The following is a 14330-nucleotide window of genomic DNA, read 5'->3' as shown; positions in this document are numbered from 1 at the left end:
AACAAGTGAAAAAAACTGGTAAATTTTAGAAACAGTGATTGTAAATGTTAGTTGTGTTTTGCTATCTTTTTTCTTACTTGACCTTTATTGGGTTTTATATTGATCAGTAAATGCATCCAGAAATATGGACAACAAAACTCTTCTAGCCCAGTGTGCAACTAGATTATAGCTGATTCTGAGTTACCTACCTAGTACAGCAAGCAAGAGAGCAGAAATGACTGGAGAATTGGATTTACAGTGCAGGGCCTGATTGACATACACAAAGTCCAAAGAGTTGACTGCTGTGAGACTTCATGAATCTAGAAGTGCCAAAAGAGGAAATCGTTTCTACAACTAAAAATAACTTTCAAACTGAATCCCATGGTTCTGATGTTATACATCATTGCAAAGCAAACAGGAGAACCAACCAGGTGTCTCATTCAAAGTTATGTTCAGCTCCTACTCCAGATCCATAAATTGCAAGTGATTCTGACATCTGTGTCCACAGCATAAAATCAGTTGGAAGCAGAAAGCTGGTTACTGGGTTAGGCACATACACACTCCCACACTCCATACAGGTGCATCCTTAAGACCTATGTCACTTTGACACGTTCATTATCCTCAAGCTCACCAGACTAAATGTTGAGCAGAAAGAAGTACTTGCTTCTGGGATTAACTACATTTTTATGGTTTGAACTATGTGCTCAATATGACCTGGAGAATGTGAATTGCAGATTGATGCGCAAGTTTAATTTGACTGGATATGTAGAAGCTGAGAACCATTCCATGGTTATTGGAGGACTGTTTCCTGTTCACTATAGGACAATGCCAACAAGTGACTCTGATGAGGAAATAGAATCAGCCATGTGTGAGGGGTAAGCCATGGTTACATCTTTTTTCTTATTATTAATTTATTTGTATGGTCAGAAAGATGGGTGGCTTGGAACCAAGATTTAAGATAAGTTCTCATGCTGGCACTATTTGCCTTTATGTCAGTTTTTAGGGGGGATGGCTTTCTGTTGCTGGTTCTCAGAGATTCTCTTTGATCAGCAGCAGCAGTAAAAATGTCTGTAAAAGCTCGTTAGCCATGTAGAGGAGGGATGCATGCCACATCTGCAGAAGAGTATGTACATGCTCAGAAGACCTCTGTGCCGTGTGAGTGAGCACTGACGTGTGAGGAGCACAGGTGCTGCACAGTGAGCTACAGCTTCACTGTTAATGGATCACACTCAGGTCCAAGTGTGCAGTCGGGGAACTATGCTTGGTGTCTGAGGAAGGGTTCTCGATAGGATTGTGAACTGCAGGAAAACTCTGTCCATACTGCTGTTCAAGAAATGAAATTTCTAATACTCAAATATAGCAATCTATTGTGAGAAAATAAAAATTGGGATACAACAGATGTCTGTTAATAAATGTATCTTACATACACACATAAACAGATGTGTGGGGATGTTAGATATTAAAAAAAACAGCAAAAATTAAAAGAAAAAAAACAATCACCTACAATTCCATTGTCATCACAAAATGTTTTCTTTTAATTTTTATATAATTTTTGGGTCTTTTTGAAAATAAACCTATGATTGTCAATAGTATGAGAGTAGCACAGGTACTGATTACATTGGACATTGTACCTTATACAGCAGATGTTTCTATGAGGCTGTGTGGTCATTATAGCTGGTTTTCCAGTTTCCTCCATCACTATATCTATTTCAATCACTACATTCTTACTTTTATTAAGGTTCTAAATCCAATTATTATTGGACATAGCAGTCTATTGCTAAGAATGTGAGATTTGTGATGAGTTTCCAGCTAACACTTTCTTCATCTCTCTAAGTGGTTTCCAGTTTCCACTGAAGGCACAGGAAGTAGTGATGATGACTGTGATACCACAGCAACCGCCCATCGCTTAGTCACAGCTGTCAGCTCTCTATCTAATGCCCCACACTTCAACTCCATGATCTCAATGACGTGACTTAGAGTCCACTTTATACTGGAACTCTGCTAGTTGATTTCCCACAAAAGGTCAGATGGGAAATACATTAATTCCTATTATTTTTTTTTTCTTTTTTTTTTTTTTTTTTTTTTTTTTATGTTTTTTAGTCGGTACTTGATTTTTTTCAAGGGCTTGACAGTATGCATTGAAAACGTACTAGTTGCAATAAGCGTAAAGTACATGCAAAACAAAACGCAACATGGAAATAGTCAAAGTCTTCTTGTTTTGTGAATATATGTATAGTTTTTGTTTTCTTTATTTCTTGGACTTCATACAGTCTGTGAGTTGTTTCTGGGGGAGTGCAAGCCTCTGGGGTTAGCATCCCACTATCAGTGACTGCATATTATGTCTGTTCTTTTGTGACTGGGTTATCTCACTCAGGATGATCTTCTCTAGATGCAGCCATTTTCTTAAGAATTTGGTTAAGTCATTGTTTCTGGTGGCTGAGTAGTATTCCATTGTGTATATGTACCACAATTTTTGTATCCATTCGTCTTCTGAAGGACATCTGGGTACCTTCCAGCTTCTGGCTATTATAAATAGAGCCGCTATGAACATTGTGGTGCATATATCTTTGTTGTGTATTAAAGTGTCTTTGGGGTATATGCCCAGAAGTGGAATAGCTGGGTCTTCAGGTAGTACTATATCCAATTTTCTGAGGTATCGCCAGATCGATTTCCAGAGTGGTTGTATTAGCTTGCAACCCCACCAACAGTGGAGAAGTGTTCCTATTTCTCCGCAGCCTCGCCAGCATCTGCTGTCATCTGAGTTTTGGATCTTGGCCAATCTGACTGGAGTGAGGTGGAATCTTAGGGTTGTTTTGATTTGCATTTCCCTGATGGCTAAGGATGTCGAGCACTTCCTCAGATGTTTTTCGGCCATTCGAAGTTCCTCAACTGAAAAAGATTTGTTTAGCTCTGTACCCCATTTTTTAATAGGGTTATTTGATTCTCTGGTGTCGAGCTTTTTGAGTTCCTTGTACACCTTAGATATTAGGCCTCTATCTGATGTGGTGTTGGTAAAGATCTTTTCCCATTCTGTTGGTTGCCGTTTTGTTTTCTTGACGATGTCCTTAGCCTTACAGAAACTTTGCAATCTCATTAAGTCCCATTTGTTAATCTTTGACCTTAGAGCTTGAGCCATTGGTGTTTTGTTCAGAAAATTTTCTCCTGTGCCTATGTGTTCTAAGGTTTTCCCTACTTTCTCATCTAATAATTCCAGTGTATCAGGTTTAATGTGGAGATCTTTAATCCACTTACACTTGAGCTTTGTACACGGAGATAAGAACGGGTCTATTTTCATTCTTTTGCATGTTGAGTGCCAGTTGGACCAGCACCATTTGTTGAATAGGCTGTCCTTTTTCCATTGAATGTTTACTGCTCCTTTGTCAAAAATCAGGTGATTATATACATGAGGGCTCATTTCTGAATCTTCTATTCTATTCCATTGATCCACTTGCCTATTTCTGTACCAGTACCATGCAGTTTTCAGCACAATTGCCTTGTAATATAGCTTGAGGTCAGGGATAGTGATTCCCGCTGATGTTTTTTTGTTGTTGAGGATGGATTTCGCTATTCTAGGTCTTTTGTTATTCCAGATGAAATTGCACATTGATCTTTCCAATTCCATGAAGAACTGGGTTGGAATTTTGATGGGGATTGCATTGAATCTGTAGATTGCTTTTGGTAGGATGGCCATTTTTAAGATGTTGATCTTTCCAATCCATGAGCATGGGAGATCTTTCTATTTTTGTGAATCTTCCTCAATTTCCTTCTTTAGAGGTTTGAAGTTCTTGTCAAACAGGTCATTCACTTGCTTAGTTAGAGTCACACCAAGGTATTTCATAGTTTTTGTGACTATTGTGAAGGGTATCTTTTCCCTAATTTCTTTCTCCACATGTTTGTTTTTTGAGTATAGGAAGGCTACTGATTTGTTTGAGTTAATTTTGTATCCGGCCACTTTGCTGAACTTGTTTATCAGCTGTAGGAGTTCTCTGGTGGAATTTTTGGGGTCACTCAAGTACACTATCATGTCATCGGCAAAGAGTGATGTTTTTATCTCTTCCTTTCCGATTTGTATGCCCTTGATCTCCTTTTGCTGTCTAATTGCTCCAGCCAGGACTTCCAGTACTATGTTGAATAGGTAGGGAGAGTGTGGGCAGCCTTGTCGAGTCCCTGATTTTAGTGGGATTGCTTCAAGTTTCTCGCCATTAAGTTTGATGTTGGCTGTTGGTTTGCTGTATATTGCTTTTATTATGTTTAAATATGGACCTTAGATTCCTGTTCTTTCCAGGACTTTTAACATGAAGGGGTGTTGGATTTTGTCGAATGCTTTCTCAGCGTCTAGTGAGATGACCATGTGATTTTGGTCTTTAAGTTTGTTTATATGGTGGATTACATTGATGGATTTCCTTATGTTAAACCATCCCTGCATCCCAGGGATGAAGCCTACTTGGTCATGATGAATGATGGTTTTGATGTGTTCTTGGATTCGGTTTGCAAGGATTTTGTTGAGTATTTTTGCATCAATGTTCATAAGTGGGATTGGTCTGAAGTTCTCTTTCCTTGTAGGGTCTTTGTGTGGCTTAGGTACGAGGGTTATTGTAGCCTCAAAAAATGAGTTGGGTAATATTCCATCTGATTCTATCTTTTGGAATAGCTTGGTGAATATTGGTGTCATATCCCCAATAAATGTCTGATAAAATTCTGCACTGAACCCGTCTGGACCTGGGCTTTTTTTGGTTGGGAGGCTTTTGATGACTTCTTCTATTTCTTTAGGTGTTATAGGGTTATTTAGGTGGTTTACTTGGTCCTGGTTCAACTTTGGTACCTTGTATCTGTCTAGGAATTCATCCATTTCCTCCAGATTTTCCAATTTTGTGGAGTATAAGTTTTTGTAGTAGGATCTGATAATTTCTTGAATTTCCTTAGTTTCAGTTGTTATGTCACCACTTTCCTTTCTGATTTTGTTAATTTGGATACTCTCTCTTTGCCCTTTAGTTAGTCTGGCTAGGGGTTTATCAATCTTGTTGATTTTCTCAAAGAACCAACTCTTTGTTTTGTTGATTTTTTCAATGGTTTTTTTTGTTTCTATTTGGTCTATTTCTGCCCTAATTTTGATTATTTCTTGCCGTCTACTCTTTTTGGGTAAATCTGCTTCCTTTTGTTCTAGGGCTTTTAGCTGTGCTGTCAGGTTGCTGATGTGAGCTCTCTCCAGTTTCTTCTTGGAAGTACTTAGGGCAATGAGTTTTCCTCTCAATACTGCTTTCATTGCATCCCATAGGTTTGGGTATCTTGTTTTTCATTTTCGTTGAATTCTAGAAAATCCTTAATTTCTTTCTTTATTTCTTCTTTGACCCTGCTATCCTTTAGCAGAGTGTTGTTTAGTTTCCATGTGTATGTGGGCATTTTGTTGTCTTTGTTGTTGTTAAAGACCAGCCATAGACCATGGTGATCTGAGAGGATGCATGGGAGTATTTCAATCTTCTTATATCGATGAAGGCTCGTTCTGTGTCCAATTATGTGGTCAATTTTCGAGAAGGTGCCATGGGGTGGTGAGAAGAAGGTGTATTCTTTTACTTTAGGATAGTATGTTCTGTATATATCTATTAATTCTAGTTGGTTCATAGTCTCTGCTAGTTTTGCAGTGTCCTTGTTCAGTTTTTGTTTCCCTGATCTGTCCATTGGTGAGAGTGGGGTGTTAAAGTCTCCCACTATTATTGTGTGGGGTGAAATGTATTTTTTGAGCTTTAGTAGAGTTTCTTTTATGAATGTGGGTGATTTTTTATTTGGAGCATATATGTTAAGGATTGAGAGTTCCTCCTGACAGATTTCCCCGGTAATGAGTAAAAAGTGTCCTTCTTTATCCTTTTTGATAACTTTTGGTTGGAAATTTACTTTATTCGATATTAGAATAGCCACTCCAGCTTGCTTCTTGGAGCTGTTTGCTTGGAAGTTTTTTTCCCAGCCTTTTACTGTGAGATAGTGTCTGTCTCTGTCTCTGAGATGAGTTTCCTGTATGCAGCAAAAGGCTGGATTTTGTTTATGTATCCAGTTTGATAGTCTGTGTCTCTTTATTGGGGAGTTGAGCCCATTTATGTTAATAGATATCAAGGAATAATTGTTTCTGTATCCTGCCATTTTTGCTTTTTTGGGTTGAGTTGTGTCCGTGTTTTTTTTCTTTTTTTAGTTTTCTTGTTTAGGAGTTTTCTTGTTTTTACTAGGCCGTATTTTCTCTCCTTGTATTGGGTTTTCCACCTGTAATTCGTTGTAGTGCTGGGTTTGTGGTCATATATTGTGTGAATTTTGATTTGTCTTGAAATATCTTTGTCTCTCCATCGATGGTAATTGATAGTTTTGCTGGGTATAGCAGCTTGGGCTGGCACTTGTGCTCTCTTAAGGAGTGCATGATGTCTGTCCAGGCTCTTCTAGCTTTCATAGTCTCTGCTGAGAAATCGGGTGTGAGTCTGATTGGTCTGCCTTTATAAGTTACCTGACCTTTTTCCCTTACTGCTTTTAGTATTCTTTCTTTACTTTGGGCACTTGATGTTTTTACTATTATGTGTCGGGAGGTATTTCTTTTCTGGTCCAACCTATTTGGAGTTCTGAAGGCTTCTTTTATGCTCGTGGTCATCTCATTCTTGAGGGTAGGGAAGTTTTCTTCTATGATTTTGTTGAAGATATTTACTGTGCCTCTTAGTTGATACTCTTCTCCCTCTTCTATTCCTATTATCCTTAGGTTCGGTCTTCTCATTGTGTCTTGTATATCCTGGACATTTTGGGTTAGGAGCTTTTTGTTTTTTGCATCTTCTCTGGCTGTTTTGTCTATGTTTGCAATGTTGTCTTCTGCCCCCGAGATTCTCTCCTCGATCTCTTGTAATCTGTTGGAAATGCTTGCTTCTGTGACTCCTGATTTCTTTTTTTGGTGTTCTGACTCTAGGGTTATCTCTTTTAGCGCTTTTTTTATTGTGTCAATTTTTGTTTTAATTTCCCTCTTCCATTCCTTTATTTCCTTGGTTCTGTTTTCGTCTCGTTCTTTGAGTTCTTTGAGTGTTTTTCTTGTTTCTTCTTTAAAAGCTTCTGAATCTTTTTGCTTTTCCTCCCTTTCTTGTTTAAGTAACTCTATCAGCGTCTTGAGGCATGTTTTCAGGTCTGTGTCTTCTTTCTCTGGAGTGTTTGGAATTCCTATGTTTGCTACTATCGGAGAGCTGGGTTCTGGTGTTGCTAGATTGTCTTGGTTTCCTTGGGATATACTCTTTCTCTTTCCTCTTGCCATTTTGTTGTCAGTGATATGTTCTTGCCTTTCCCTTGTATCTGGTCTGTGTCCCTGGTACACTTTCCGTGTGCACTCCGCAGAGATCTCTCTACTCCCCAGCAGCCCAGGTTCCGGGTGGCAGCTGGGCCAGGCTCTGCTCTGCGTACTGAAGTCACCTCCGGGTGGGAACAGATGTTCCTATGATTTGTTCCTGGTCATTGTAGCTCAGCCTGTACGAGCCGCCTTTCCGGCTGGTGGTTGGGCCAGGCTCTGCTCTGCGACCTGAAGTCGTCTCCGGGTGGGAACAGAAGTTCCTAAGATCTGTTCCCGGTTACTGGATCGGGGAGGACAGAGCAGATCAGGGCAGGGGGTGCCCTTTCCGTGTGCACTCCGCAGAGATCCCTCTGCTCCCCCGCAGCCTAGGTCTCTCACTCACCAGTTGCTCAGCCTGTACGAGCTGCCTTTCTGGCTGGAACCGCCTTTCCTTTCCGGCTGGTGGTTGGGCCAAGCTCTGCTCTGCGACCTGAAGTCCTCTCCGGGTGGGAACAGAAGTTCCTAAGATCTGTTCCAGGTCTCAGTAGCTCAGCCTGTACGAGCCGCCTTTCTGGCTGGAGCCGCCTTTCCTTTAATTCCTCTTATTGATATTGGTTTTCTTTTTGGTTTACAGAGACGTCTTCCCATTAACCATAATGTATCAGTAAATTACAATATAGAGTCGGCTCACCTTCAAACTGTAAAATTCCTACCCCTCTGCTTCATGCTGTGATTACAAGTATATACATCGTATCCTAGGTTTCAGACATTTCAATATAATTTTGGCCTATTACAAATAATTCTGAGAGTCTATAGAGATTGTTCAGTAGGTAAGACCACTATTTGCTCTTCCAGAGGAATATGGTTCAATGGCGACTCACATGGCAGCTTAGGACTTTCTATAACACCCTTATCAGACATACGAGAAGGAAAACACCAATGCACATGAAAATTCAAACTTAAAAAGAATTTTGTTTGTCCGATGATAGAAATAATGTGAGAATGAAAAATACACAGTGGAAAATCTCATTTCTTCACTATGAATTTTTGAGTTATGTGCTTAATATTTATAATTATGATTTGAGTGTGTTCTCTTTAGTTTTATATTTTAGTATATTTTTTAAATTAGTTCTATATAATGAATTTTCTTTTTATTTACTCATTTATTTTTTATTTTAAAAACAAAGATATATGTACAAATTTTCAGCATTTTTGCATAAAAGTATACAGATACATTTCAAAGGTTGTAATTAAGTATTTGTGGTTACATATATTTATATACACACATATGTTTATATGTAAAAATAGTGTAGGAAAAGAGGCTATTAATTTGAGGGGATAGGAGAGAAACTAGGAGGGGCTGTAGTGAGAAAAGGGGGATGTGATAAAGTTCTATTTTAATTAAGATATATTCTTTTCTGTTGTTGTTGAACTTCACACAGTCTGTGACTTGTTTCTAGGGTGTTCAGAGCTTTCTGGGGTTAGTATCCCATTATCAGTGACTGCATATTATGTCTGTTCTTTTGTGACATACTGATAATGGGTTATATCACTCAGAATGATATTCTCTAGATGCAACCATTTTCTTAAGAATTACATTAAGTCATTGTTTCTGATAGCTGAGTAGTTCTCCATTGTGTAAATGTACCACAATTTTTGTATCCATTCATCTACTGAAGAACATGTGGGTTCCTGCCAGCTTTGGGCTATTATAAATAGAGCTGCCGTGAACATTGTGCTGCATGTATCTTTGTTGTATATTGGAGTGTCTCTGGGGTAAATGCCCAGAAGTGTAACAACTGTGTCTTCAGGTAGTACTATGTCAAATTTTCTGAGGAATCACCAAACTGATTTACAGAGTGGTTGTTTCAGTTTACAACCACACCAGCAGTAGAGAAGTGTTCCTCTTTCTCCACACCTTCGCCAGCATCTGTTGTCATTGAGTTTTGGATCTTGGCCAATCTGACTGGTGTGAGGTGGAATCTCAGGGTTGTTTTGATTTGCATTTCCCTGATGGCTAAGGATGTTGAGCACTTCCTTAGATGTTTCTCAGTCATTCGATATTCCTTGATTGAGAACTTTTTGTTTAACTCTGTACCCCATTTTTTAATAGGGTTGTTTAATTCTCTGGTGTTTCGATTTTTGAGTTCTTTGTATACATTGGATATTAGGCCTCTATCTGACGTGGGTTTGGTAAAGATCTTTTTGCACTCTGTTGACTGCTGTTTTTTTTTTTTTTTTTTTTTTTTTTTTTTTTTTTTTTTTTTTTTTTTTTTTTTTTTTCCTTGACAGTGTCTTTAGCCTTGTAGAATCTTTGCAATTAATTTAAGTCCCATTTGTCAATCTGACCTTAGAGATGTAGACATTGGTGTTCTGTTCAGGAAATTTTCTCCTGTGCCTATGAATTCTAAGGTTATTTAATTGTTCCTTCATTAACTTAACAGTAATTGTTTCATCATTCAAATGGGGTAATGAGAAGTTTCATTTGGAAATCACCAAATTTTGCAAAATATTGGTTTTATGTAGCCATGTATTAAATTATATAAAAGAGAAACATTTTATTGCTCTGAAAGTACTATAACAAAATGATATAAACAAGAGATTTTTTATATCTTTCTTTTGTTAATGCCCACATACATTAAGTTTATAATATGTTTAAAGCAAAATGATACATAATATGTCATTGTATTGTGGGACTCTTAATAGAAACCAATGAATAAAGAAAACTCTCCCCACACCTCACCTGTTCACATTGAGATGTTTTCCTTGTTGATGGTTAAGGGCCCAGTCCCTTCAATGCAGTTTTAATCACCGTAAGATGCCTGCTGCACGTATCACTTCCTGCTCTATTCACACTCTGGTGTCATCTCTCTATAAAGTGTTATTACAAATAGAGAATACTCCAAAACATCTGAGAAGCCACCAAGAATATTGAAGATTATTCCAGTTTTTCAAATATTGTAAATAGCCCCGTTTGGGACAGATAGCTTTTTTTGTTGTTGTTTTAAAACAAGTAACTAATTCTTTGGCGAATTTAAAGACATAGTTATAGGGTCAAAGCAGGAAGATATTTTGTAGATCTTGAAATGAGATATATCTTAATTTTGCATGTGTGTTACATATTTTTATATCTATCTACATATCTATCATTTGTATATCTATCTATTGACTTTATATGCTGATCAACGAGTTTCGTCTTTTCCCAGAATTTTTTCATAAGTTTTCTCTCCCACTACTTATCTTTTTTAACACTGAGAATGGGGAGTTCTAACATACCCCAGAGTACTAACCCACCCTGGTGCAACAAATCACTGCAGGACTAGAAGCACCCTCCCAGCCTGATGTCAGACAAATACAACACATATAAGGAAACTGGTTTACAGGCAGGCAACAGAGTCATGGTCAATTTTTCCAAGTCTTGGGGGACTATCATGAAGTCCAAACTATATATCAGTTACACTGTGCAGTTACTAGGTCCAGACCTTGTATGCACTTTGGTTGGTGGTTCAGTCTATAGGAATACCCAAGTACCAAGGATAGTTGATTGTGTTTTCTTCTTCTTATGGAATCCATATTCCCTCCAAGTTCATCAATCTCTCCCCAACAACTTCCACAAGATTGCAAAGACACAGACTAATGTTGGCTGTGGGACTTTAAAGTTTTTGGATTTAAGAGACAACTGGAATGGTTTTAATTTCTAAATAAATTTGGGAAGCTCAAGTCACTGCAGGATTACGTACGTCCTCTCACACTGAAGCCAGTAGGAAGAAGGGTCTGGATACATGTCTTGCAGACTGTAAGGAACCAGAGATGCCAGCTCAGATTACTATACCCATAAAATATACTACCATTATAGAGGGAGAAAACAAGATATTCCAGGACAAACTCAAATTTAACCAGGATCTATCAAAATTCAGCCCTTAATAATCACTAGAAATAAAACTACATATCAATGAGACTAACTACACACAAGAAGTAATTCCACAGCAGTAAATACAAAAGAAGAGAAATGGACGCATACTATGTCAAGACCAACATCAACATAGCAGGAATTAACAATCGTTGATCATTAATATCTCTCAACATCAATAAACTCAATTCACCACTAAAAACACTGGCTAATAGAGTGGTTGTGTAAACAGGAACAATCACTCTGCTCTATACAGGAAACATACCACCTCAACAACACAGATAAATAATACCTCAATATAAAGAGCTGAAGAAAGTTTCCTTTCTTTTTTCTTTTTTTTTTTTTTTTGTTTTTTGAACAACTTTATTTTAAAAAACAAAGATAAAAGAACATATTTTAAGCATTTTTGCATAAATGTATACTAATATATTTTTGTCAGTACTTGGCTTTCTTTTTTTAACTTTATTTTAAAAAACAAAGATAAAAGAAAAAAATTTTAACCATTTTTGCATAAATGTATACAAATACATTTTTGTCAGTGCTTGGCTTTTTTTTTTAAGGTTTATACTCTGCATTAAGGTTTTACTAGTTACAATGAGCAAAAAGTACATGTAAAACAGGATGTAACCAAAAAATGATTTAGGTAGTATTCCATATGATTCTATCTCGTGGAATAGTTTGCAGAGTATTAGAATCATGTTGTCAATAAATGTCTGATAAAATTCTGCACTGATCCCATTTGGACATGGGCTTTTTTTGGTTGTAAGGCTTTTGATGACTGCTTCTATTTCTTTATGTGTTATGGGGTTATTTAGATGGTTTACTTGATCCTGGTTTAACTTTTTATCTTTTATCTGTCTAGGAATTCATCCATTTCCTCCAGATTTTTCATCTTTGTTGAGTATAGGCTTTTGTAGTAGGATCTGAAGATTTCTTGAATTTCCTCAGTTTCAGTCATTATTTCTCCACTTTTCTTTTTGATTTTGTAATTTTGGATATTCCTCTAGTTAGTCTGGATAAGTGTTTATCAATCTTGTTAATTTTTTCAAAGTACCAAGAGGAGTAGACGGCAGGAAAAATGTTTTCTATGCAATCAGAAATCACAAACAAGCTGGTGTAGCAATTCTGTTGTACTTTTGAAAGATAGTGCAGTACTTACTTAAAAGATCAATAATGTCACTGGTGTGAATGTGGAAATTTTGTAACAAGGTCCTGATTTTCCTTAATTGTATTACTTCCCTGTTTTTCTACTTGTAGTGTCTTTTCCTAGTTGTAGTTACTGCTCACCACATGTCTGTCTGAAGTGCTCTCCCCAGCTCTGTATCATTCTTTAAGCATTTGCATAGCTGTTATAATCTAGGAACTGAAGAGCTGAATGCTAGATGAAAAGCAAATATAAACCAAAATAGAAATTAAATATACTGGCCAAGGGATATGGCTCATTTAGAAAAATATCTTGTGTTGCAAGAAAGATTACTGAATTAGAGGCAATAGACCCACAAAAAACAGCTTGGTATGGTGGAAATGCTACCAAAGGCTCAGTGAGCCAAAACAGGAAGACCAATAAGGCTTCCTAAAAACATGAGATAACCAAGTCAAGATCCAGGAACCTTGTCTCTGACAATAAGGTGGAGCGGGACTGAGGAGAGGTAGAGACCTAGGAAAACATTTGTCATTGATATCTCTTCACATTTATCAGAATGTGCATTCACAAGGACAGGAAGGAAAATTTACATTGTTAGTAGGAAAGACCTAAATTACTTTTAGGCATTTATTTTACAAGATTTTTTAAAGAAAAGATACAAAATTAAATAGTAAAGCTAGCTACAGAGCATAGCTAGAAGGCAGTTAAATACTTGCTTTGCATTTTTTGATAAAGTATTTATAGAATTCATGGGAAACGAAAAGGAGGAGGAAAAGAACTTTTTGTGTTGTTTCATGTAGAAGACCTTGAAAATAATGTGTTGATAAGCTACAGGGGAAATATGTCCAACTGTAGCAAAGATCAAACTAAAATAGGAGGCTGATACTTACATTTTTACATGAGAACAGCAAGAAGACAGCTTCAGTTAAATATATCTTAACAGTATGTTGTACTTTATAATTGAATACAAAATTTTAAATGGTGCTGTTAATAATTTCTGCAACAAATAGTTAATGTATTAAAATTATTTTATGATTATAATTAATATTTAGAAAAAAAAGAAACCCGGAATGAGAAAATTATTTTTTCCAGGAATATTCAATAAAATGAGAAAGTCTGTTCTGAGGGATTGTTAGGTGTATTTGGTTAAGATAATTTTCAGCAGAAGAACAATTTTAAAAAGAAATAACAAAAAATTGTAAATGTATGTCCCGCGCCACTGTCTTGCCAGCAAGAACAGACACAGTACACAAGGATCCTTCTGCAGCAAAGCTTTATTGTAAGTGATGGAGGAAGACCCAGAAGGAAGCAAGGCACCCAACTTTATACCCCCAGGGGAAGCGTGTCTCTTCCTGATTGGCTGTTCACCTGTGGTCTGACAACTACACCCCGGGATGGGCCATGGCTTTAGGCTAAATCATCTCTTGCTCATGTGCTCATGAGTTTTTTGTCAGTTTTCAGCTGACTCACGGCCCGGAAACGAGCGCCATCTTAGTGGGGCACTGGCTGCGGCCCCTTACAAATGTTGTAGCATAAAACAGATGTATAGGCCAAGAAAAAATTTATCCATTCACTTATAAAGACAAAAATCTAACACCTAAAGAAAACTTAGGATCCATCTTGGCCCAGAGTCACTCAGAACATGCACACTGATATCAGGACTGGCTGTAGCCTGCCCACGAAGAACTAAGCACACAGGGAAGACACAGGAGAGGTGAGTCAACTTTCTCTGTATACTGTGTGTACTCAGAGTAAATGACCACAACTCACAGGGCACAGGAGGAGGATCTGCCAGGGAGCACACACTTCCAGGCCAAGGCCAGACCTGACCCAGTTCCATCAGGACTGGTGGTCACCCCAAGTTTGCTGGGTACCTGGAAGAGCCAAAGGAGAACTCTAACTCCTGAGTGCAGGAAAAGGTCCACATTCCCAACCACTTCCAATCCATGGAGAAGCCACCTGGAATTCTCAGGGTACAGGAGGCAGTACTACCTGGAACCTGGAATTCTCAGGGTACA

The 14330-nt window shown here is 37.7% G+C and overlaps 1 protein-coding gene across 1 annotated transcript in view; it reads left to right on the top strand.

The window, feature by feature from the left end:
* Positions 1 to 618: 618 nt before the first annotated feature.
* The window catches only part of LOC308419530 (vomeronasal type-2 receptor 1-like), a gene marked incomplete at both ends in the record, with an annotated part of 40610 nt that continues 26898 nt past the window's right edge, over positions 619 to 14330 (top strand). Inside the window, one exon of the mRNA XM_080915298.1 lies at positions 619 to 854. Coding sequence (XP_080771424.1) covers positions 619 to 854 — 236 coding nt within the window. The remainder of the gene's footprint in view (positions 855 to 14330) is intronic.

The sequence above is a fragment of the Micromys minutus genome, assembly GCF_963924665.1.
Source record: "Micromys minutus genome assembly, chromosome: 4".
Lineage (NCBI taxonomy): Eukaryota > Metazoa > Chordata > Mammalia > Rodentia > Muridae > Micromys > Micromys minutus.
Note: the sequence above shows the minus strand (reverse complement) of the source record. Positions and strands in the feature narration are given on the sequence as shown.